General features: G+C 37.1%; 1 protein-coding gene across 1 annotated transcript in view; it reads left to right on the plus strand.

Annotated features, from left to right (window-relative positions):
* The window catches only part of LOC107751240 (collagen alpha-1(XXI) chain-like), a 48,383-nt gene that overhangs the window by 7,107 nt on the left and 18,384 nt on the right, over nt 1-22,892 (plus strand). Inside the window, exons 8-17 of the mRNA XM_016566914.1 lie at nt 7,997-8,041; nt 8,225-8,278; nt 13,100-13,153; nt 15,487-15,540; nt 15,666-15,737; nt 19,633-19,668; nt 21,036-21,080; nt 21,765-21,797; nt 21,879-22,025; nt 22,162-22,216. Of these exons, the coding sequence (XP_016422400.1) occupies nt 7,997-8,041; nt 8,225-8,278; nt 13,100-13,153; nt 15,487-15,540; nt 15,666-15,737; nt 19,633-19,668; nt 21,036-21,080; nt 21,765-21,797; nt 21,879-22,025; nt 22,162-22,216 (595 nt within the window). The remainder of the gene's footprint in view (nt 1-7,996; nt 8,042-8,224; nt 8,279-13,099; nt 13,154-15,486; nt 15,541-15,665; nt 15,738-19,632; nt 19,669-21,035; nt 21,081-21,764; nt 21,798-21,878; nt 22,026-22,161; nt 22,217-22,892) is intronic.

Consider the following 22,892-nt stretch of genomic DNA (forward strand, 5'->3'; position numbering starts at 1 on the left):
CGAAAACCTGGTATGCGTTGCACCGGCTGCCTTTTTATGCTCACGCTGTGATCAGCGGCAGCTGGATGCAATCATCGCATGCCAATGTGCACTGGCTCGTTTAGTTTACACTCGAAGTGGATTGGTCTCTCTAAGCGAGATCCCAATTCCAATTCGTCGGTCACCGACGTGACGTCTCCGTTCCCTCCTTCAGGGAACGAGGGTTACATATGTAACTGAGACGATTCTTGACAACTGCTGACAGCATTCACTAGTCTCCTTTGGACCAGTGCTTCTGCACGGTACCTGTCTAACGGTGCTTTGCAATAATTCTGTGGACATCACGACCAGCAAACAAGCGATATCCTAAATAAACTGACCAGATTTAGCCATTTTGATAATATTCTCCTTGGCTGCAGAAGACAGCTCCTTCCTCTTGGCCATTTTCACAAACACCCACATGATAATGTTTAATAATATAGCTAACAATTCCCGCATTGGCTGACTGAATTAAAGCTTTGGAATAATGAGTACAAGCTTTGTATATCAGCTTTTGCATCATCACAAATGAAACAATTGAAATGTGGAGCATTTACATATAGTTTTACACTCCAAGCACAACTATGCGATATGCTTACAAACTTTAATGCATTTTTAATATGTCTGAATAAAGGGCTAAGATGTCAGTTTTCCTAAAAAACTGACCAGCCACTGACAGCCATTACTTTTGGCCACTACTGAAACTACAGTAGCTAGTGTGATTCTATTCTGATTAAGTAAGTTAAAAAGTTAATTAAGTTAAATGAATTGAGATTCAGTTTATTTATTGCTATATTGGCATTACAGAAGTATAGAAATATGGCTAGCAATTTTACAGTAATTTCACTCGTAGCCGTGAGGTATATCGGCACGCTGTGATTACCTACGGCTGAATCACAGCCGCACTGATATACAGCCATTTATATATATACACTGAACAAAATTATAAACGCAACACTTTTGTTTTTGCCCCCATTTTTCATGAGCTGAACTCAAAGATCTAAGACTTTTTCTATGTACACAAAAGTCCTATTTCTCTCAAATATTGTTCACAAATCTGTCTAAATCTGTTAGTGAGCACTTTATATATATATACACACATACACACTCACACACACATTAAACACTCAGTGATCACACTGCATGTTAGCCAAGTTTAGTTTTCACCTCTTGTTCTATTCTTTTTCAAGGTCATTTTCAGTGAGGTGAGAATTTATGTCCTCAAAGAAATGGAAGGCACTTTTTGCTACAAGTTTCCATGTTCTTTTACTGGTCCCTGCAGAGCAAACTCAGACCACACATCTGTTTCCGCTTATCGTGGAAAATGCACCAAGGTGGCTTTTTTGGATATGCTACAATTGTAAAACATTGTTTATTTTGCTGTTTATTCATAAACCACTGGACCAACTGTTACTTTCATATTCAACTGCTCAGGAGGCTATTTAAATTATTACTACCATTAGTCTGTGTATAAAAAAAAATCATAAACATGCAATGGCCCCAAGAAGTGTCTGAGCAATTGGTAAAACTTATTGTTGGTTCATGATACCTTGTATTACCGACCTGAACCTTATTGGAAATTGTTACTGGACATTTAAACATTTACTTAAATTAGATAAATGTCATTGCATTCGGAGACAAATGATCAAACATATGATATCAAGCATACAAAAAAAAGAAACAATAAACGAATGACGGGCTGGTGGTAGTGCTTAAAACGTTAATGGTTATTTAGTGTAATAATAAAAAAATACACTGAATTGCTGGGTTCATAAATATCAATCTATTTCTCTGCTTTTGTTTGAACTGATTTGCAGAAATTAAAAGGTGGACTGTGATAGGCAAGTGTTTGTGTATTAGCACCACACATTTCTGAAAGAAAAGAGGTCTGAAATTTCTGCTTAGTTAAAGGGCTCATATGATGCGATTTCAAATTTTCCTTTCTCTTTGGAACCCCTTTAAGGCGTAAATGACAGACTAAAATAATGAGTAATTCCAAACACATTCAGTCATTTTACAGGAATAAACAAGAATGTAAGAATCTTTTGTTTCCTGTCTCTTCGCATGTGTGTGAGAGAAAAAAACTGAAAACATGCTCTCAGCTAAGCGACGGTGAGTCAAGCACATGAAGCGTGAGAGAACTGTGAAAATCCGTTGATATCAGTGGGAATAGTGTGTTGTCAAGACGGAGAGGGAAAACACAAACACATATTTACATTTAGAATGGATCTTTCCACGCCTCCATAAAAGAGCTAACTCAGTCTTTCCTGTCTCAGTCAGTGTTCAAGTGCAGTGATTCCCAAACCCTGTTCCTGGAGCCCCACAATACTGCACATGTTCCATGTGTCCTTTGTCTTAAGCCCAAGACAAAAAATAGCCTACGAGTCAATAGATGTCATCATCGTACAGTCTACATACATGTCGTACCCAAGTTTATTAGATCCATGTCGCACAGTGTGATCTGTATTGATCTTCTAGGATTGCTAAAATCGTGCAGTGTGTAGAAGGCTTAATACACCCATTTCAGGTCTTTACGTCTCTATTAATAATCTGCTGACCTGAATCAAGTGTGTAGGAATCAGGTGTCAAGGAACGTGGTTGGAAACCACTATTTATCTGTGCTAAACTGATTCTTAGTCACTAACTCAATCACTGCCGACTGAACTCTAAAAATGCAGATAATGTTTAGTCTAGTCTATTTTTTTACTACATTTAGTGATTTACTCATAGATGTAGAGGATTGAGTGACGCTACAGCTTCTCTTTTGAAATAGCTTTACTTTTCTGAGGCTTTTTTGCAATGACTTTTAACCATGTGGTGTTAGTGTGATTTTAGTGGCAGTATGAAGTCCGTTGCCTTCAAGTTCACAAAAGTGTCCTATAGGGTAACCACAGGTGTAGTTTATCATGTTAACTATGCATGTTCCACTAACTTCTGAAGTTTTCAAATATTAAAACCTACTTTGAAACTTTGAAAAGATTTAGAAAATGTTGTTTTCCTAGGTTAACAAATATATGGCACTTTTTTTAATGCAATGGCGTTCATATATATATTTAACAGTGTCTTAATGTCCAAATATGTTTTTGAGCCACTGTACTGTATGTTATATTTTTCCTATGTGGGTAATGTTCGAGGACTTGCTCAAGAAGTGCCTGCTAATAACAATTTACAGCATCAACATTTGCGGTACTGACATCTAAACATTGTACTTGGCAATAGTTGTCTAAAACATTTATGCATTGATTCTTCTTTTGCTTCAGTAAGACTATGTTCAGAGTCCACTGCCGAATCCTGGCAGATGAAATCAAGACCGCTGTTTCTCAGTTCCCTTTCAAGGGAACTCACACTGCGTCCTCTAGTGGTCACTATGGGGAATGACATCAATGTGTCTGAAGCACATCTAAACATGACAATAACATTGGCGGGCGACTGCCTATGACATCACCACTGGTGCGATCATAGTATAAAAGGGCACTGGAAGAGCATGTCATCTTCTTCGTCTTCAGGAGACCATTTGTTTACTTCTTTCGCTTCAGTAAGACTATGTTCAGAGGGAACTGCCGAACCCTGGCAGATGAAATCAAGGCAGCTGTTTCTTAGAGATCTACAGCACTGATATAAAGAGAGAGATGTGCATAATCAGAACAAACACTGGTTTTAAAAGTGTTGGGGGAAACTGATATTTATCAAATCATCCAGTTGGTCATTAGAACAGTAACCGTTTTAAATATTTGGGTATAGTTGACACGTAACACCTTTATGAACTGATTAGCAAAACATACTTTATTTATTGATTTTATTATTATTATTTATGTCACATTTAAAGGTATTTCATATTAACTAGCCATTTGCATGTCACGTCATGTCATATCATTGCATATGGTCATTATGATATATGAGAATTATATTTTATAATTTATTTGTGCTTCATCGCAGTAAAACACACTTCCTGCAACAAGTAGCATAGTAAATACATATAGTAAATACATAATAATACATTGCTGACAAAGTTTGCTTGTCTACTGTCCTGAGTATTTTTTAAAAGGCTCATTGTTGGTTGCTGTGTTTTGCACTGATACAAAAATAGAAAGCAGAGATTAAACTCCTGGAAAACTCTGAAGTGAAGCAAATGTTTTTTGCAGATTACATGGGAGCACACATACATCATCAAGAGGAAGCATTGAAAGAGGAAATGTGCATGACCACAGAGATGCTTTAAAATGATAAAATGACAATGACAATCTTGGCACGTCTTGGCATGTTCTGCAGTTAACCTTAACTTTCCAAAGATCTAAAATGTTACGGTTTCTAAAAGCAGCAAACACAGCCATCAATCTGTGCAATGGACTGTATTTCAGATTTTGAGATACAATTTAATATACTGTTTTTGTTCTTTTTTTTTATGGAGACCTAGCCAGTAAAACATAATGTAAACACGCTTTCCACGGGAAATAGGCCAATTTTGTGTGTTGCAAAATGATATGGGAACATAGTTGTATCTCGGGAATGTCCTGAGGTCACTCACCTGTGTCAATTGGGGGCTTGTCCGTGATCACAGAACGATAGTTTGTTTAAACACTATTTTATTGGCTGTGCCACTTGCACTATAACATTTCTAGTATAGTGTTATAGCATAAATCTGTCAGCATAACTTGCTCATATGATGCTAGGATGTACTGGGTGGTTGCCTGAGCATTGCTATGTGGTGTATAAGGTGCCCTGGGTGGTTGCTTTCTAGGCAAAGAAAAAAAAAGTCCCCCCACTTTCAACTCAGCTCCTGGCAACCAGGGGCGTGTCTAGAACATTTTAAATGGAGGGGCCAGTCGGGGGCACTGGCTCAAAAGAGGGTGGCCGGGGGGGAAAAACAAGGAAATCAAGTTGATCAGTCAAACCTTCAAACAAATAGTGGTCAGGTGATATGAAAAATTTCTATTTGTGCTAAAACCTTCTGAATGTTTTGGCCAAAAATCACAAGACTGGTCTCTTTACATTCGGAGCAGCATGCCAACTTGAATGGTACCCAGTGTTACCATGTCAGCCATTTTGGGCATCCAATAATTAGAATTTTGACAAAGAAATACTATATATAACGAATGCATTGGTGTATCATTCCAAAACTTGGTATGGGTCTTTGGGACCATGCCTTGAAGATACTCAAAAAGTTTAGTGGCAGCGCTTCCTTGTGGTCAAAAATTGTAACAAAATGTCAAAACACGCTAATAACTTTTGATTAATTTTGCCTATTGTCATGAGACTTATCTTGATAGATTCCTTGGATCATGCCGAGAACATCAATACTAATTATGTCATAACTGGCTGAACTTCCCATCTGTCATTTTGATTTATGTTGAACACCTACTTTTTCAAACTACATAGTTGGTACGATTTTCACCAAATTTGGCTCAGATCATCTTCAGACCATGCTGGCAAAAACAAAAAACAAACAAACACACATGGAATTCAAGTTTATAGATGAAACCATTTTCATTTACCGTCTCAACAAATTCATGATGTCATGATGCCAAACCGCTTCTGAAGCTGTCTCTCTGCAAAGCTTTAACATACTGACACCAAACTTTATGTGTGTCATTGTCACCTCACACTGACCACACCACATCAATTTGGTGACAGCACCACCTATTGTTTAAAGGTGATAAACCATTAATATAAAGCCATTAACCATTAATAATGACATTTAAAGGGGTCATATGATGCGATTTCAAGTTTTCCTTTCTCTTTGGAGTGTTACAAGCTGACTGTGCATAGATAAGATCCCTGAAGTTGCAAAGACTAAAGTCTCAAAACCAAAGAGATATTCTTTATCAAAGTTAAGACTCTGCCACGCCCCCCTAAAACGGCTCGTTCTAACACACCCCCACATATCTACATCACTATGTGGAAATATTTGCATAATGCCGCCCAAATGTGCATGCAAAGAAAGAAGGCGTGGTTTCAGTAACCGCAGTTAGTGTTGAAGCAGCCATGTCAGGGAGACGCTGTGTGTTTCTAGGCGAAAGCAAAAGCACTTTATTTGGCCTTCCGGAAGTAGATGCATTTAGGAATCTTTAAGATCACTTACTCGTCTTGGAGTCTTTACTATAAGGCTAATGAGTTGAATCAAGTGTGTTTTATTTGGAAGAGTTCAAAAATGTGTACTGATGGTGTGTGTTCAGAAATGGGGTTGGGAAACACTGCTTGAAATCCGTAACCCTAGTAGTGCTTGCCTTAACAAGGACCCCTAATAAAACGAGACAGATTGTCAAGTCAAGTCACCTTTATTTATATAGCGCTTTTAACAATACGGTTTGTGTACTGCACACAATCTGCACAATAAAAACTATTCAAAAATTGAGTTAATGGTTAGCATAACCTAATGGTTACCTTAGCAATTACCAACCCAAAGATTATCACCCAGTTATTCAACAAATGCTACAATATTTTGCACATTAAATTATTAATTTATTCCCCCTGTGTTCATAAATTTTACCACTTTAATCTCATCTTTGACATTCAAAATGACATTTAAAAGTTTTTGGTCATGAAATGTCTTAAAATGGTTTAAATGTAACTCAACTCAGTTAGTATACAAGAAACCATTAATATGCGAATTAGTCCCCGCCTCCACTCAATCACCCCAGCTCAGACCTGCTCCACTTTCACTCAGTTAACTGAGGAGTAAACTCTACACAATGGCACACAATCTTGGATTAATGGTTGCTGCTATGTTATTCCTTGCAGTTTCGACAATGAATCTGTGAATGAATGTATTACAATTCTGAATGGATTATAGTTTAGAAAGCACACAAAGAGCGCTACCCTTTTAATCACTGAAAAGCTGTCACTCGTCTTAATTCATCGCAATCTCACAGAGTTCCATTATAATCAGTCAAGCTCTACACTGCACGAGGAATCTCTTATTCACATCACATATGCATTTTTTTTCTTATAATGAGAGGATTCACAAGTGTGTAGAGCTCAGAACCGATTATACTATTAAAAAACTCTGCTGTTTGAGCAGTGAGTGGATTCTAACTTAAACACCTCTGATTGCCCATTGTGTTCATGAAATCCACAAAATATGTATTTGATTAGCTGCATTACTCAGCTCTGCAAAGACACATTGCAAATAGAAACCTTTGACCAGATATGAAAAGCCCCACCAATGTTTGTGACGGTAGGAAACGGATGGTTTTAAACTGCATTTTTTAGACTGTTTGGTACACCAGGAGAAGGAGAAAGTGGAAAATGCCGTGGAGAAAATGCTCAGCAATGGTGGTGACTGATGAATTTGCACATAGTTTGTCTTTAAGCATATTAAAAACACCAGACAGAATATGTAAACCATGTAAAAACAAAAAACTTGATTTTCACTATATAGCTAGGTCAGCTATTTTTTTAAACAATAATGCTGATATTAAATACTAGTCCTTTAATTATTTTAACAGGAAAGGTAGTGTTACAGTACCTTGAGATTTAAAACCTTTTCCTCCTACAAATTGTGTAGGTTTTCTGACCTGTTGTTATCTCCGGTGGAGCTGGTCCCTATATTACAGTAGTATCCGAATTTAACAACATCCTGTTAAAACTATTATTCTCTCTGGCTGACAAAGCTTCAAGATGCCAGGAGGGACGCATTTCATATGTGATTAATCCAGACTTCCCATGCATGTTAGCTTCATCAGAAGCCAAGAAAACCCACTGGTGTCCTTACAAAGCACTGTGCTCACTGTGTACCTCAGATCCTAACAGTGTTCTCAAATGCACTCATTTGTGTAATTTGTGGAAAAACTAAAATCATTAATGAATGTTATAATCTTTTTTTTTTTTTCCCTGATTGCTTGAATGTGCTCAATGTTAAACAAATAAAAATGTTTTTTTTTTAAATTCTTTCTTTTTTTCAGCTTTTTCTGATTGCTTGAATGTGCTCAATGTTAAACAAATAAAAATGTTTTTTTTTTAAATTCTTTCTTTTTTTCAGGGCATACCTGGTATACCTGGAAATGATGGTCAGAGGGGAATGAAGGTGGGGTTTTTTTCTTTTCATGTGGACAATTAGTTTCTTATTTGCTGTTGTTTAGAGGTTATGCATCATGCTCTTTTACAAAACTTATTGAGCTGCATTCATTCTATAGTTTATAAGTTTCACTCTCATAAATTTAGCTACCCTTAATATATTGAAAATTTACGTTTGTTGTTTTTTTTAAAGGGTGAAGCTGGCTTGCCAGGACCAAAAGGAGCCAAAGGTACACCTGGAGACCCTGTAAGTAAATCTAAAAATATATAGTAAGCACTTGAAAAGTCATGATACAAAAGTGAATGAATTTTCATGATGCATCTGATATGTTCAGTGATTTTGGGGCAGTTGTGGCCTAATAGTTAGAGAGTCTGACTTGTGACCCATAGGTCGTGGGTTCAATACTCAGTACCAACAAGAAATGTAGGTGGGGGAGTGTATGAACAGTGCTGTCTTCCACCCTCAGTACCCATGACTGAGGTTCCCTTGAGCAAGGCAGCGAACCCCCAATTGCTCGAAAAAATAAATTGCATGATCTGTTGTACAAATGCTGTAGACTATTAAAAGTGGACAAGAAGCAAGAAAGCTAAGACTGTGGTGGCACTGAATTCCATTGTTGCACAAATCACTTCCATTCGCAGGCATGCAAACATAGGAGAGAGGAAACACAAGCACATGTGAAGAAGTTTTGTTTTTCACTGAGCTCTGACCTGTGAATTCATACAGTATGGTCAAGTCAAGTCAAGTCACCTTTATTTATATAGCGCTTTTAACAATACAGATTGTGTCAAAGCAACTGTACAGCATTAATTAGGAAAATATTGTGTCAAAAATGCAAAATGATAATAGTAAACACTCAATTTTCAGTTAAAGGCAGTTCATCATTGAATTCAGTGATGTCATCATCCAGCTCAGTTCAGTTTAAATAGTATCTGTGCAATCAAGGCGACGATATCGCTGGAAATGAAGTGTCCCCAACTAAGCAAGCCAGAGGCGACAGCGGCAAGGAACCAAAACTCCATCGGTGACAGAATGGAGAAAAAACCTTGGGAGAAACCAGGCTCAGTCGGGGGGCCAGTTCTCCTCTGACCAGACAAAACCAGCAGTTCAATTTCAGGCTAGCAAAGTCACATTGTGCAGAGGAATCATCTGGTTCCTGTGGTCTTGTCCCGGTGGTCGTCTGAGACAAGGTCTTTACTGGGGATCTGTATCTGGGGCTCATCTAGTTGTCCTGGTCTCCGCTGTCTTTCAGGGCTGTAGAGGTCCTTTCTAGGTGCTGATCCACCATCTGGTCTGAATATGTACTGGATCCGGGTGACTGCAGTGACCATCTGATCTGGATACAGACTGGATCTGGTGGCAGCGGTGACCTCGGAATAAGAGAGAAACAGACTAATATTAGCGTAGATGCCATTCTTCTAACGATGTAGCAAGTACATCGGGTGTTATGGGAAGTGTTCCCGGTTCCGGTTGACCTAATTAATGCAGCCTAAAAATCCTTTAACGGATTTGAATATTAGAAGCGTATTAGTGTGTTATGTGTAAGCCAGGTTGAAGAGATGGGTCTTTAATCTAGATTTAAACTGACAGAGTGTGTCTGCCTCCCGAACAATGTTAGGTAGGTTATTCCAGAGTTTGGGCGCTAAATAGGAAAAGGATCTGCCGCCCGCAGTTGATTTTGATATTCTAGGTATTATCAAATGGCCAGAGTTTTGAGAACGCAGCGGACGTGGAGGACTATAATGTAACAAGAGCTCGTTCAAATACTGAGGTGCTAAACCATTCAGGGCTTTATAAGTAATTAGCAAGATTTTAAAATCTATACGATGTTTAATAGGTAGCCAGTGCAGTGTTGACAGAACCGGGCTAATATGGTCATACTTCCTGGTTCTAGTAAGAACTCTAGCTGCTGCATTTTGGACCAGCTGGAGTTTGTTTATTAAGCGTGCAGAACAACCACCCAATAAAGCATTACAATAATCTAACCTTGAGGTTATAAACGCATGGATTAACATTTCTGCATTTGACATTGAGAGAATAGGTCGTAATTTAGATATATTTTTGAGATGGAAAAATGCAGTTTTACAAATGCTAGAAACGTGGCTTTCTAACGAAAGATTGCTATCAAATAGCACACCTAGGTTCCTAACTGATGACGAAGAATTGACAGAGCAGCCATCAAGTCTTAGGGAGTGTTCTAGGTTATTATATGCAGAGTTTTTAGGTCCTATAATTAACACCTCTGTTTTTTCAGAATTTAGCAGTAAGAAATTACTCGTCATCCAGTTTTTTTTTATATCGACTATGCATTCCGCTAGTTTTTCAAATTGGTATGTTTCGCCGGGCCGCAAAGAAATCTAGAGCTGAGTATCATCAGCATAACAGTGGAAGCTAACACCGTGTTTCCTGATAATAGGGTAACATGTAAAGCGTGAAGAGTAATGGCCCTAGTACTGAGCCTTGAGGTACTCCATACTGCACTTGTGATCGATATGATACCTCTTCATTCACTGCTACGAATTGATGGCGGTCATACAAGTACGATTTGAACCATGCTAATGCACTTCCATTAATGCCAACAAAGTTTTCTAGTCTATTCAAAAGAATGTTGTCGTCAATAGTGTCGAACGCAGCACTAAGATCCAATACCGCTAATAGAGAGATACAACCACGATCAGATGATAAGAGCAGGTCATTTGTAACTCTAATGAGAGCAGTCTCAGTACTATGATATGGTGAAAACATGTTTTAGCAATAGAAAATGTAAATGTCACATTGACCTCTTGACTCATTACACCTAATACAGACTTCAAAGTTGCATGGTTTACAGTGTTACAGGAGAAAGGACTGTATTTGACATTTTGAATTTACCTGTAATTTGTGATTTGTTAGAGTATTTTCATCATATCCAGTTGCTGATATCCATTATAGAGTGCCTTTGCATGCTCAAAGCTAGTGTGCCTGCACCTAATGTAATATTTAGTGTTTTAGGCATTGTGAAGATTATAGGTTCAATCCCTAGTGATGTAGGCTCAGTTGCATATAATGTTTACAGAGAAGCTCAGTGAAAACCAGACAAGATGGTGAATGAAACCATCAACAAACAATAAAATGTGTAAAACATTTTTAGTTCCTTAACTATACTGTACCTTTGGTTGGTGCTGCTCTGTGTGTGTGTTAAAGGGGTCATATGATGAGATTTCAAGTTTTCCTTTCTCTTTGGAGTGTTACAAGCTGTTCGTGAATAGATAAGATCCATAAAGTTGCAAAGACTAAAGTCTCAAACCCAAAGAGATATTCTTTATAAAAGTAAGTACTGGTCCACGCCCTCCTAAAACGCCTCGTTCAAACACGCCCTCACATGTCTACGTCACTGTGTGGGAAGATTTGCATAACACCGCCCAAACGTTCACTCAAAGAAAGAAGTAATGTACAGTATGTGGAAAATAATGTGTTTTTTTAACCTTAATCCGCATAAACACATTTCATTACACCAAATACACAAAACAATGTTCTTTTTAGCAACATCATATGACCCCTTTAAGTTTTGGTAGCAATAAGACAGAAGGACCAAAATAGCAGTAAAAACCTTTGGGCAATGTATTCTTCTGAGTCGTTACTTAGCTACAGTGGTAAACAGTTGCTGCTATTACTCATAGTGAGACTCACATTGATGACACAAACATACTCCAGTTTGAGGCTCAATGTGAAACGTTTTGTGTTTTGTGAGTGCTGTGAGTCGATGAGATTTGGAATCATTTAGACCAAGCTTTTGTGTGAAAACAATGTAAGCTCTGGATTGACCTGACGAAAGCTTTGTTTTATTTAATGTATTGGAGATGGTATATGCAATTTAAAGGTGACATATCTTTAAAATCTGACTTTTTCCCGTGTTGAAGTGCTATAATTGGGTCCCCGGTGCATCTACCAACCCAGAAAACATGAAAAAGAACAACACAGTATTTATTTATTTTTTGTAAGCCTTTCTCTGCAATCTTGTGAGAAAACAAACACATCCGATTTTGCTCTCCCCGTGAAGTGGTAAGGGGATCTTATTATAATATTACCACCCATTTATCTGCAAGTTTTTACCCACGGCGCCGCCATTGTGTTTTCACAAGCGACAACGGTGTACCAGTTCTAACGCCATGGCGAAAGTCTGAGCAAAACATGCTAACTGTTCTGTCTATGGCTGCACTGATGAGCACAGAACACTATTTAGAGTCCCAGCATCAGAGGAGACAAGAGAGCAGTGCATTTATTGATTTATTTACTGTATATTACGCTGCTGCCACACAGATCTAAAATAAACATGCAATTTCTTTCCTAGCTGTTTACCTTCACAGACATAACTGACTGTGTAAATCTGACTCATGTGTTTTTAACATAAACGTGTGTTTATTTGACAGTTCAACAGCGCAATAAGACATGAAAGAGAGCTTAGTTTAGTACTCACATGCCACGTGACAGCCGCTTTCTGTGCGTGTGCTTAGGATGTGTGAGTTCAGAAAGTTTAAACTAATATGGTTTAAAACGCATGATTTCAGCATGATAGACATGATAATCAAAACCAAGCAGATGTTTTTTAGCAGAGTTGCGAAAGCAACTAAAGGCACAGTCCTATTCTGGAAAAGGGGGCAGGGAGCAGCAGCTCATTTGCATTTAAAGAGACATGCATGAAAACAGCTTGTTTCTGCTTCCACTCAAAATGAATTTTCAAAATTATTTATTAAATTATCTGTGGAGTATTTTGAACTGAAACTTCACAGACACATTCTGGGGACACCTGAGACTTATATTACATATTATAAAAAGGTCTCCTTTAAAGTCAACCAGAAACAGAATTCAAAATCCCATTGTACTAATGTACATTATGTATTTCCAAGTGAAACAAACTATTCAAAAAGAAAAAAAAATACCCTTAAGGCAGTAATATGTACTTCATTTTGATGAAACATTACAAAGACATTTTTTTTATGCGTGAATTAATCTCACACGAAATTTGGTAAACTTTGATTGCATTTTAAAGTTCAGAACATCAGTTTGACTGTGTCTGTCTTTCTACAGGGCGAGATTGGATTGCCTGGGATACCTGGTTCAAGTGGACAGCCTGGCCCTAAGGTCGCAATTCATGTTTTTGCCCTCTAAATGCAATATTTCCTTTGTAATGTTGAATTCATATGGAAAACATTATAGGTATTGATTACTGAGTTGGAGTCTCTATTACATTATTATAGTGATTTTCAAAGCAATTGCAAGACAGATGGTGAAATCCCTTTGTTCTGTCTGCACAGTTTTTCTCAGTCGCCTTTCATCATCTGTGTGGACATGCATGTGGATTGCTACATGTAATGTGTAATTGTGCAGAACAAAAGCCATAGCTTATAAATGGTTACAAGCCTTCAAACTCGTTCCGCTTCAAATCGTGTTTTTTAGATTGCGTCCAAGGAAGGAGACAACAGAGTATGTCCAGATTTCAAATCTCTAGTGCCGCTACCTTCAGACTTCAGAATGCTAGCCAACAACGCTATTCTTTATGACTCATTGACCACTTTATGAGACAAAATGGACATTTTTCATAAAACGATGACAGCAGAAGGCAGAAATATGTGCACTGTTACGTCGTGTACTAAATATTCTGAAAAGTTCATGTTCTCAGTGACTTCCAAAGAGAGATTTAACTGTCAACCTTTATCTCAGTTTGGGGTCAGTTAAAAATTTCAATATTTTTTAAAGAAGTTTCTTCTGTTTATTAAGGCTGCATTTATTTCACAGTAAAACAATAATGTGAAATATTATTACAATTTAAAATAACTATTTTTTTCTTACTGTGATGACGAAAGTTGATTTTCAGCATCATTACTCCAGCCTTCAGTCACACGATCCTTTAGAAATCATTCTAATATGCTGATTTGCTGCTTTTTGTGAAAACCGTGTGTGACAAACTCTTGTCGTCCCGGTGTAGAAATGAGGGAATCAGGGTCTGAGATCAGTTTGTGCACGCGAGTGCACCCTTTTTATTGACACCTCTTTAACAAAATCAAAACAAAACAGAAGTACGAGGGCTTTTCAGCCTCCACTCAAACAAACTAAGAAACGGTTGCAACCAACAGTGGTTTCTTTTCGGGCAGGGCACGAGACAGCATGGCACGCTCCCCAGGCACTCTCTCCCACTCTCTCCAAGCCCTGCTTTTTATCCTGTCTCTCGACTCACTGCAAAATGAGAACACCTGTTAGATTCAATTAACGAGAGGCGTTTCCCTTAACCATCAACTCCCCAGCACTCCTTCTCCGTCTGCAGAGGCCTTTAAACCACGCCCCGCTTTCCACACCGTGACATACTTTGTTTTCAGGATTATTCAACAGAAAGTTGAAAAGAATAGCTTTTATTTGAAATGTCTTTTGTAACATTAAAAATGTCACTTTGGATCAAATTAATGCACCTTTGCTGCATAAAAGTAATATTTTTTTGTTTAAAAAATCTTACTGACCTTTTAAATGGTAGTGTATACATATTTTTAATACTTTTCCCTGATAAAATATAATTAAAACACGTAAACCAGACCAAGAAGTTTTTCTGTTTGTAGATGGCTTGACCAGCTGAGAAGTGGTCAAACCCCACTAAAGCCATCAAACTTGATGTAACTAGAACTGGAACACATTAGTCAAGACCAAATCATTGAACAAATTCTGTTCTGCTTTTATCTATTTTAAGTTCCGGTTTCAGTAAAAAAAAAAAAGGTTAAGTAACCAGCAGAACAATTCAAAAGATCATTTACAAATAAAGTAAGCAAGACCTTTGAAGTTAAGACTGGTGAAATCTGTTTGAGGAACCTCTAAATATACTCAAAAAATCAAGAGAAATCTGTTTACAGTTTGAATATTTGTTCAGTTTCCATGGACTCAGAGCCAGTCATACTGTTTTATGCATCAATATGAAGAGTCACTTTGAATGTCTCTCTCGTCTCTTGTCAGTGAAATGGATTTGACTCATAAATTGACAGTGCAGTGATCAAAGAATTAACCTGGTTCACATATTATATCGTCATCTGCAGTCGGAATTGCTAATCCCACAAATGCATGAGAATACGAGGTCCTTGATTATGATTTGAAAATGTGTAAGTAGAGTCACATTCAAATTCTGCTATAAAGTAGCTGTCAAAAGACAGTATTCATATTGTCATTATTCAGCTCAATAATTGAGTTTTCAAAATACATTTTTTGCATTTAACTACATTTCATATTTCATAGGCCAGAAATAAAAAAGCTTGTACTCACCTTGTATTTAGTCGAATAAATGCTCTCTAGAATGAGAAAGTCTCTCTCCCTATCATTAGCAGTTAGCAAATGGAAAAAGGCTTTGATACGTCCCATCCAGACTTCCTGTTTTAACAGAGAATGTACAAATTCTTACTTGCTAACTTGAATACTCAAACTCAAATTTTCATTATTAGGGCACTAAAGGGAACAGTGGAGAGGCCGGTCAACCAGGACCTCCAGGGCTAGAGGTAAAATCCTATGCAAATTAAACATCATCAGATGGTTGAAGGAAGAGGAAACATGCATGATAGGCTGCAAGAGTTATTATCTTTACAAATGTATGTGTTTTTTTTTTTCTTCTTTTTTGATCAAGGGTAAGCCTGGAGAACCTGGGGCAGCTGGCCAACCTGGACATCCAGGAATGCCAGGATCACCTGGACTGAAGGTAAGTTATTAAAGGGGTCATATGACGGCGATTTAAATTTTTCCTTTCTCTTTGGAGTGTTACAAGCTCTTGGTGCATAAACGATCGCCGGATCGGCTTTCACCATGGACGAAGCGGATTCCAGCCCGGGGTCGTCACATGTGTTTGCCGCAAGCCCGCCGCCGCTTACTCAAGCCGGCCTCCGCTCACTCTAGCCGCCGGCCGTTCCTCACTCCCGCCGTGTGTGACGCTGTGTGTTTCGTTGTGAAAGCGAAACTACTTTGTTTGGCCTTCCAAAAGAGGACACAACTAGAAATCAGTGGTTAAGTTGTATTTACAACACTGTTCCAGAACAGTTCAACCCAAATATTCAGATGTGTGCAGCGCAAAATAATGTTCTTTTTAGCAACATCATATGACCCCTTTAATCACAGCTCCAAAAGATTCATCATATGTGACCCTGGACCACAAAACCAGTCATAAAGGTAAATTTTTTGAAATTGAGATTTATACATTTCCATTGATATATGGTTTGTTAGGTTATAGGACAATATTTGCCTGAGATACAACTATTTGAAAATCTGGAACCTGAGGGTGCAAAGAAAAAATCTAAATATTGAGAAAATCACCTTTAAAGTTGTCCAAATGAAGTCCTTATCAACATGTTACTAATCAGAAATTAAGTTTTGATATATTTACTAAATGTTTAAATGGAAAATGATCTTTACTTAATATCCTAATGTTTTTTGGCATAAAAGAAAAATCGATAATTTTGACCCATACAATGTATTTTTGGCGAATTGCTACAAATACACTCTTAAAAATAAAGGTGCTTCACGATGCCATAGAATAACCTTTTTTTTGTCTAAATGGTTCCATCAAGAACCTTTAACATCTGAAGAACCTTTCTGTTTCACAAAAGGTTCTTTGTGGCGAAAGAAGGTTCTTCAGATTATAAAAAGGTAAGAAAGAGATGGTTCTTTAAAGAACCTTTGACTGAATGGTTCTTTGTGGAACCAAAAATGGTTCTTCTATGGCATCGCTGTGAAGAACCTTTTAAGCACCGCTATTTTTAAGAGTGTATACCAGAGCGACTTACGACTGGTTTTGTGGTCCAGGGTCACATATTATATCTGGGGTTTGGATGTCTCATACATTTACTAAACTTCCTGAAAATGATTTTGTTACTGTATCCAAATTACATTTATTTCTTCTGATTTAATGAGAAAGAAAACTCTGACATTGCATTTTTGGTCAGTTTTGGTGGTAAAAGCCCACGTTATGGTGAGCACATTTTCCAAGTGTAGCTCTATTAACTTTAGCAAGGTAATGATCGTTTCTGCCATGGCAAACAAAAAAAGCATTCATGAAAATGTTGCTTGTGGTTTACAAGCATTTGGCCGCTTTCAGTGAAACTAAATTAATTATTGACAGCTGTTTTTAAATTTAGAGATAAATCTTAATTACTGTTGGTTTGCTCTCTGTGTTAGAAGTGGTAATTTTGTTATGAATCTATCATTCAAAATGACCGTATAGAGTTTTGTAAAATAATCTGAAGTATGGTTAAACAGTAGCAGAAACTGCATAAACACATGGTACTGTACACGTGATAGACTTCATAGAAACTCATTTCATCTTTGAAGGTTTTCAAGTTTCAATTTAATTCAGTGATTTATGACAAGTTAAGAGTTATACACAAATCATATGTACAGGTTGACACCACTAGTGGAAATGCAATACTTTCACATTTATTCATTTTGCAGACACTTTTATCTATAGCGGCTAATTTATGAAGAGTACAACAAGTGATCATCTTAAGCAGGCAATAACAAGAGATGTTCTAGCAATACAAAGGTCCACACATCGTTCAGAATAGTGCAGGCTAGAACATGAAGGGATAGTGAATAATAGTGAAAGGATAGAAAAAGAATGAAAGCTGTGTATTAGCAGCATATGCAATGTTTTATTATTATTATTACAAATTATATTGTCAGCATAGTAATTTGTCTCAGTATTTTTGAGAAAGAAAAAAAAAGTGGGTCAACACAGTAGCTCTGTGGGTAGTACTGTTGCCTTTCAGAAAGAAGGTCCTTGGCTGAGCCAGGATGCGTTTCTGTGTGGAGTTTGCATGTTCTCCCCATGTCTGCGTAGGTTTCCTACAGATGAATAGGTAATAGGTAAAGAATTGCTAGGAGAGGCAAGAGCTTGGTGAATGCATGGAGCAGAGTTTCAGTGTCTTTTGGGCTTAAAAGTGGGGGAAGAACACTGAAATATAGGCTTGAGTGGTTTCAGAGGGTTTGAAATAAGCACCTTCAATCTAAACTCTCATGGTAGCCTTTATATATATATAGAGAGAGAGAGAGCTTGTGGTCCTAATAACAACTTCAGTTTTTAATTCAAGATTTTATTACCACTAATACAGACATTAAGATCAGATACATAGATCGCCAGGTCAGAGGTGATTCCCTTTCATGGGAACTTCGAACTGCGTCCTCTAGGGGTTGCTATGGGGGAACGCCTCGTCGTGACCCGTGTCTGAAGCATACATTGAAAAAACACCAACTCGTTGGCCGGCGACAGCCATGACGTCACTACCGGTGCGACTATAGTATAAATAGGCGCCGGGAGCTACACATCATTCTCTTCTTCGTCTTCATTGACTGTTCAGGGAACCATGGTTACATAAGTAACCCGAGACGTTTTGTTGTTGTTGTTGTTGGTAGTATTGAGTTTTCTCCAATCTGGTCAGTGGATTCCAGACTCGTTAAACACAGTTTTCCAGCCTGGTGTGTAGGGCTGGGCGGTATAGCTAAAAAATGTATCAACAATATAATGTTTCATATCATTCGGTATCGATAATTATTGAAATTTTTTATAACCTTTTTTAAAACAAAGAGCAATAGAAAAAAATTTTTACATTTAGCCACTGTATTTTTAAATTAACTTAATTTATTGAGACAAACAACAAATATAAAAACGTGCATTACGTCTAAATTAACTCATATAAATCAAATATAATTTCGTAAATTGAATAAACAATTATGAACAAAACAGCATCATGTATTTATGCATTGCTTAATACATAGAGCCGAATCACCCATCACGCAGATTGCATTTAAAAACATATGAGAGAAGGAATAAACCTCCACAAATTCGTGACGTGTTTTCTAAAAGTTTAAACTGTTTTAACTTTGCATGGCTTTCTTTACATCTCTTGTGTGACGTGAGTGCAGCAGTCATATTTGTCCATCTAGAAAATGCGCTGAATATGCGTTCTGTGTGAATGGCTTAAACAACGCTAACTTCCATTTCACAACGGAAATAACTGTCTGTAAAAAAAACGTGCATTACGTCTAAATTAACTCATATAAATCAAACTCATTCAATTGTACTATTTTTGCATTCAAATGCAAATGTTTCTTTTAAATTTAACTAATATTCATTTTTTATTCACAATCTCCTCATCACAGGCAGGCACAGCACTCATGTTCGTGTATGTGTGTGCTGTCTTATGCAGCACTTATAGCACGTGCCTATATCGTGCGCCATATCGAACATTTTTTATATCGTTATCGAAGAAGGTGTACCGTCGATAAATATCGATACCGTTTTATCGCCCAGGCCTACTGGTGTGCATCAGCAACTTTATTGAGTAGTCCTCAGAAATCTCTTTGATGGAAACCTTGTGAGATGAGGACCAGTCTTTAAGGTCCAGGTTTAATAGAAAGATTTGTGTATTTTGGATTCTCTTCTAGTTAGGAATTAGATAAAGATTTGATCAGAAAGTAGGTCAAATTTATGCAGAAAGAGTTCATGACATTTCTGTTGCTACTGTATTTATTGTATTATATATAAATCTTTAGGGTTTTTTTTCCTTCACTGTTTTCTTCAAACCATACTGTGAAATGTTTTACAGGGTCAAAGAGGAGAAGCTGGTGAAAGAGGAGTAGATGTAAGTAAACCATTTACTGTAATAATGAACTTGATGTTTATAAGTTGCTGGACTGTCCAATTAAAATATGTTGTTTACAGCGAGTTGTGGTTTACTGAAATATTGCTAGAGCTAAAGATTAAGATTTTGGTAGAAATGTAAAGGGATAAGGAATTTGGGGGGAAACACTGTCTCCTCTTAAGATGGAATAAAAAGCCCAGAAAACCATCATACATTCTTTGTTATATGTGATCATAGTAAATGTTTTCAAATGTCATTGGCTTGTATTCCCATGGAAAATGTGGCCATTTTGTGAGTTCTTCTTTGTACCATAAAAACACAGCTGAAATGCATAAATGTAAACTTGTCAGATTTAATTACTGTATGCTTAGAATAACATGTTATGTCTAAGATGTTGCTTCTGGGAGCCTTGCCTTCGTGTCGCTGTAGTAGAGGCCTATGATTTCCTCCATGTGGAAAACGCTATCCAGTCATGAAAATGTGGAACGTCATGGAATTTGGCAAAATTTGGAAGAATAAATCAAACATATGGCTGTAGAATTAATTGAATAACAATATGAACTAGTGTTTTATAGGGCTCTATTACGGTTAAAATTGTAATAAATAATTAAATTGTTTTATGAATTCAGTTGATTAGTCATCCTGTTTGGTTATTAAAATTTAATTAACACATTAGAAACAGATTCCAGAAGAATTAAAATGGGAAACACATAATTTGGGAAAAATTCAACAATCTGATAGGGCTGTATAATCATAATATAATTATCTGATATCTGTGATAAGAAAGATTAACATTTATTTTAGCACTAGGATTCAGTGAACAATTGGCTGTCAGTGTTATTGATTTTTATGCAACCTAAAATAGACTAGCTGTGAAATTCATTTCCCAAGATTTCAGGTACCTAAAAGTACTCAAGAAGTAGCCCATGTTGCATGCAATATGAGTGATTTTATTGAACATGCTTATGTTTAAGATGTTTGAAAGTGAAAAGAAAGTGAAAGTGACGTGACATGTGGCCAAGTATGGTGACCCATACTCGGAATTAGTGCTCTGCATTTATCCCATCCGAAGTGCACACACACAGCAGTGAAGACACACACACCGTGTACACACACCCGGAGCAGTGGGCAGCCATTTTTTGCTGCGGCACCCGGGAAGCTTGCTCAAGGGCACCTCAGTCGTGGTATTGAAGGTGGGAGAGAGCGCTGTACATTCACTCCCCCCACCTACAATCCCTGCCGGTACGAGACTCGAACCCGCAACCTTTGGGTTACGAGTCCGACTCTCTAACCATTAGGCCACGACTTCCCCGAACCTACATATTTATATGTATGTTTTACTAAAACATGTTTATGCAACTGAACAGGGGATGAAAGGTGAAAAGGGAGATTCTGGGCGACCTGGTGTTCATGTAAGTTTCATATATATGTGTGTGTGTGTATTATAAAAAAAAAGCCTTCAGTTTATTCAGTTTTGCACATTAAAGAATTAGAAATCAAATAAATAAAAATAAATGCTTTAATAGTAAGACGTAGCATGAATTTCTGAATCTGAAATTACAGAATCAACCACAAGGTGGTGGAGTTCTTCTTGATAGTAACAGTGCTTTATAGCCATATTGTAAGTGCAAGGCAAGGTATTTTTATAACAGTGCATACAGCATGGTAGTTCATTTGAAGTGTAAGCGTAAAGCATTGTTTATTCAGTGGGTCAATATTTTGCTCAATATTTTACTCAGGTATATGGAACTACATATAGCAAAAATATACTATACACTTTTTGTGGATATACTACAAAAACTCCTAGTATCACCGAATAACAGTATATTTAAAATTACTCGTTCGTATGGACTGAACAATTAATAAACAAATGTATTCAAAATCTTTACTTTTCCTTGCATCACTATCTAGTGCATCTGTAGCATTTTACAGATTTTTTTTAGGTGTTTGATCAATCAATTTCCTGGCAGTTCTAAGAAGAATTAGCATTGCATATCATTTTGCGAAATCATACGGTTGCCTTGTAAAAAGTATAGTTGTGTTATTGTTATGAAGCTCTTTTGTAATGCAGATCTGACTTCTCTCTTCATAAACAGGGTTTACCCGGGCCAGCTGGCCAGAAAGGAGAGGTGGGCGAATCTCTGATCTGAATCCACATTTCCCATTAGCTGTACTGTGAGTGTGTTGAGTTGTATTTGTGTGCGTGTTAGAAAGGGACATCAGGAGAGCCCGGTCAGAGGGGTCAGATCGGCCATCAGGGGCTCCCTGGACAGACAGGACAGACAGGACCCTCGGGGCCCAGAGGACTGAGTGGAGAAATAGGCCCCCCGGGAACAACTGGACCGGAAGGACGACCTGTAAGTATCGTGTTTCCAAATAAATATATTGTTTAGCCTTCTTCTGCAATAAGATAAGCTAGTCAATGAAGGATAAAATGTTGCATAGACAATTAAATAGACACTCTTGTTCCAACAAAGACATGCATTTTCACAGGGCAGAGAGCTGTCTGAGCAACATATTCGGCAGATTTGCAGAGATGTCCTTCGATGTGAGTACCCAAAATGGTCTCCCAGTAATACTCTATAGCATTTTAATAAATTGTATAAATACATATACAACTGAATCTAAAAACAAGTCCAGCTCAAATAACATTTTTCAATTTTTTTTATAAATAAAATGTTTTTTTAATGATTTTTGTTTGTTTGTTTGTTTTGCATTGAAAATTAATGCAATTAAACATGTTTTAATTTCAAGGTATGTTTTTCTAAACTTGCCTCTTTTCAATTTTCAAGAAACTAAAAATAGTGAGGCTACACTACCAGTCAAAAGTTTTTAAACAGTAAGATTGTAATGTTTTTAAAGAAGTCTCTTCTGCTCACCAAGCCTGCATTTATTTGATTCAAAGTACAGCAAAAACAGTAACATGGAGTAATGATGCTTTGAAATCAAGGGAATAAATTACATTTTAAAATATATTCAAATAGAAAACAGTTATTTGAAATAGTAAGAATATTTCAAAATGTTACTGTTTTGCTGTACTTTGGATCAAATAAATGTAGGCTTGGTGAGCAGAAGAGACTTCTTTAAAAAACTTACTATTCAAAAACCTTTGACAGGTAGTGTACATAAATATTGATATTGAATTTATAAATTTTGTTTGTAAAATGTTGAATCAATGGATAGTCCTAATATATATATATATATATATATATATATATATATAT

Source organism: Sinocyclocheilus rhinocerous, unplaced genomic scaffold (assembly GCF_001515625.1).
Source record: "Sinocyclocheilus rhinocerous isolate Xijiao unplaced genomic scaffold, SAMN03320098_v1.1 scaffold552, whole genome shotgun sequence".
Lineage (NCBI taxonomy): Eukaryota > Metazoa > Chordata > Actinopteri > Cypriniformes > Cyprinidae > Sinocyclocheilus > Sinocyclocheilus rhinocerous.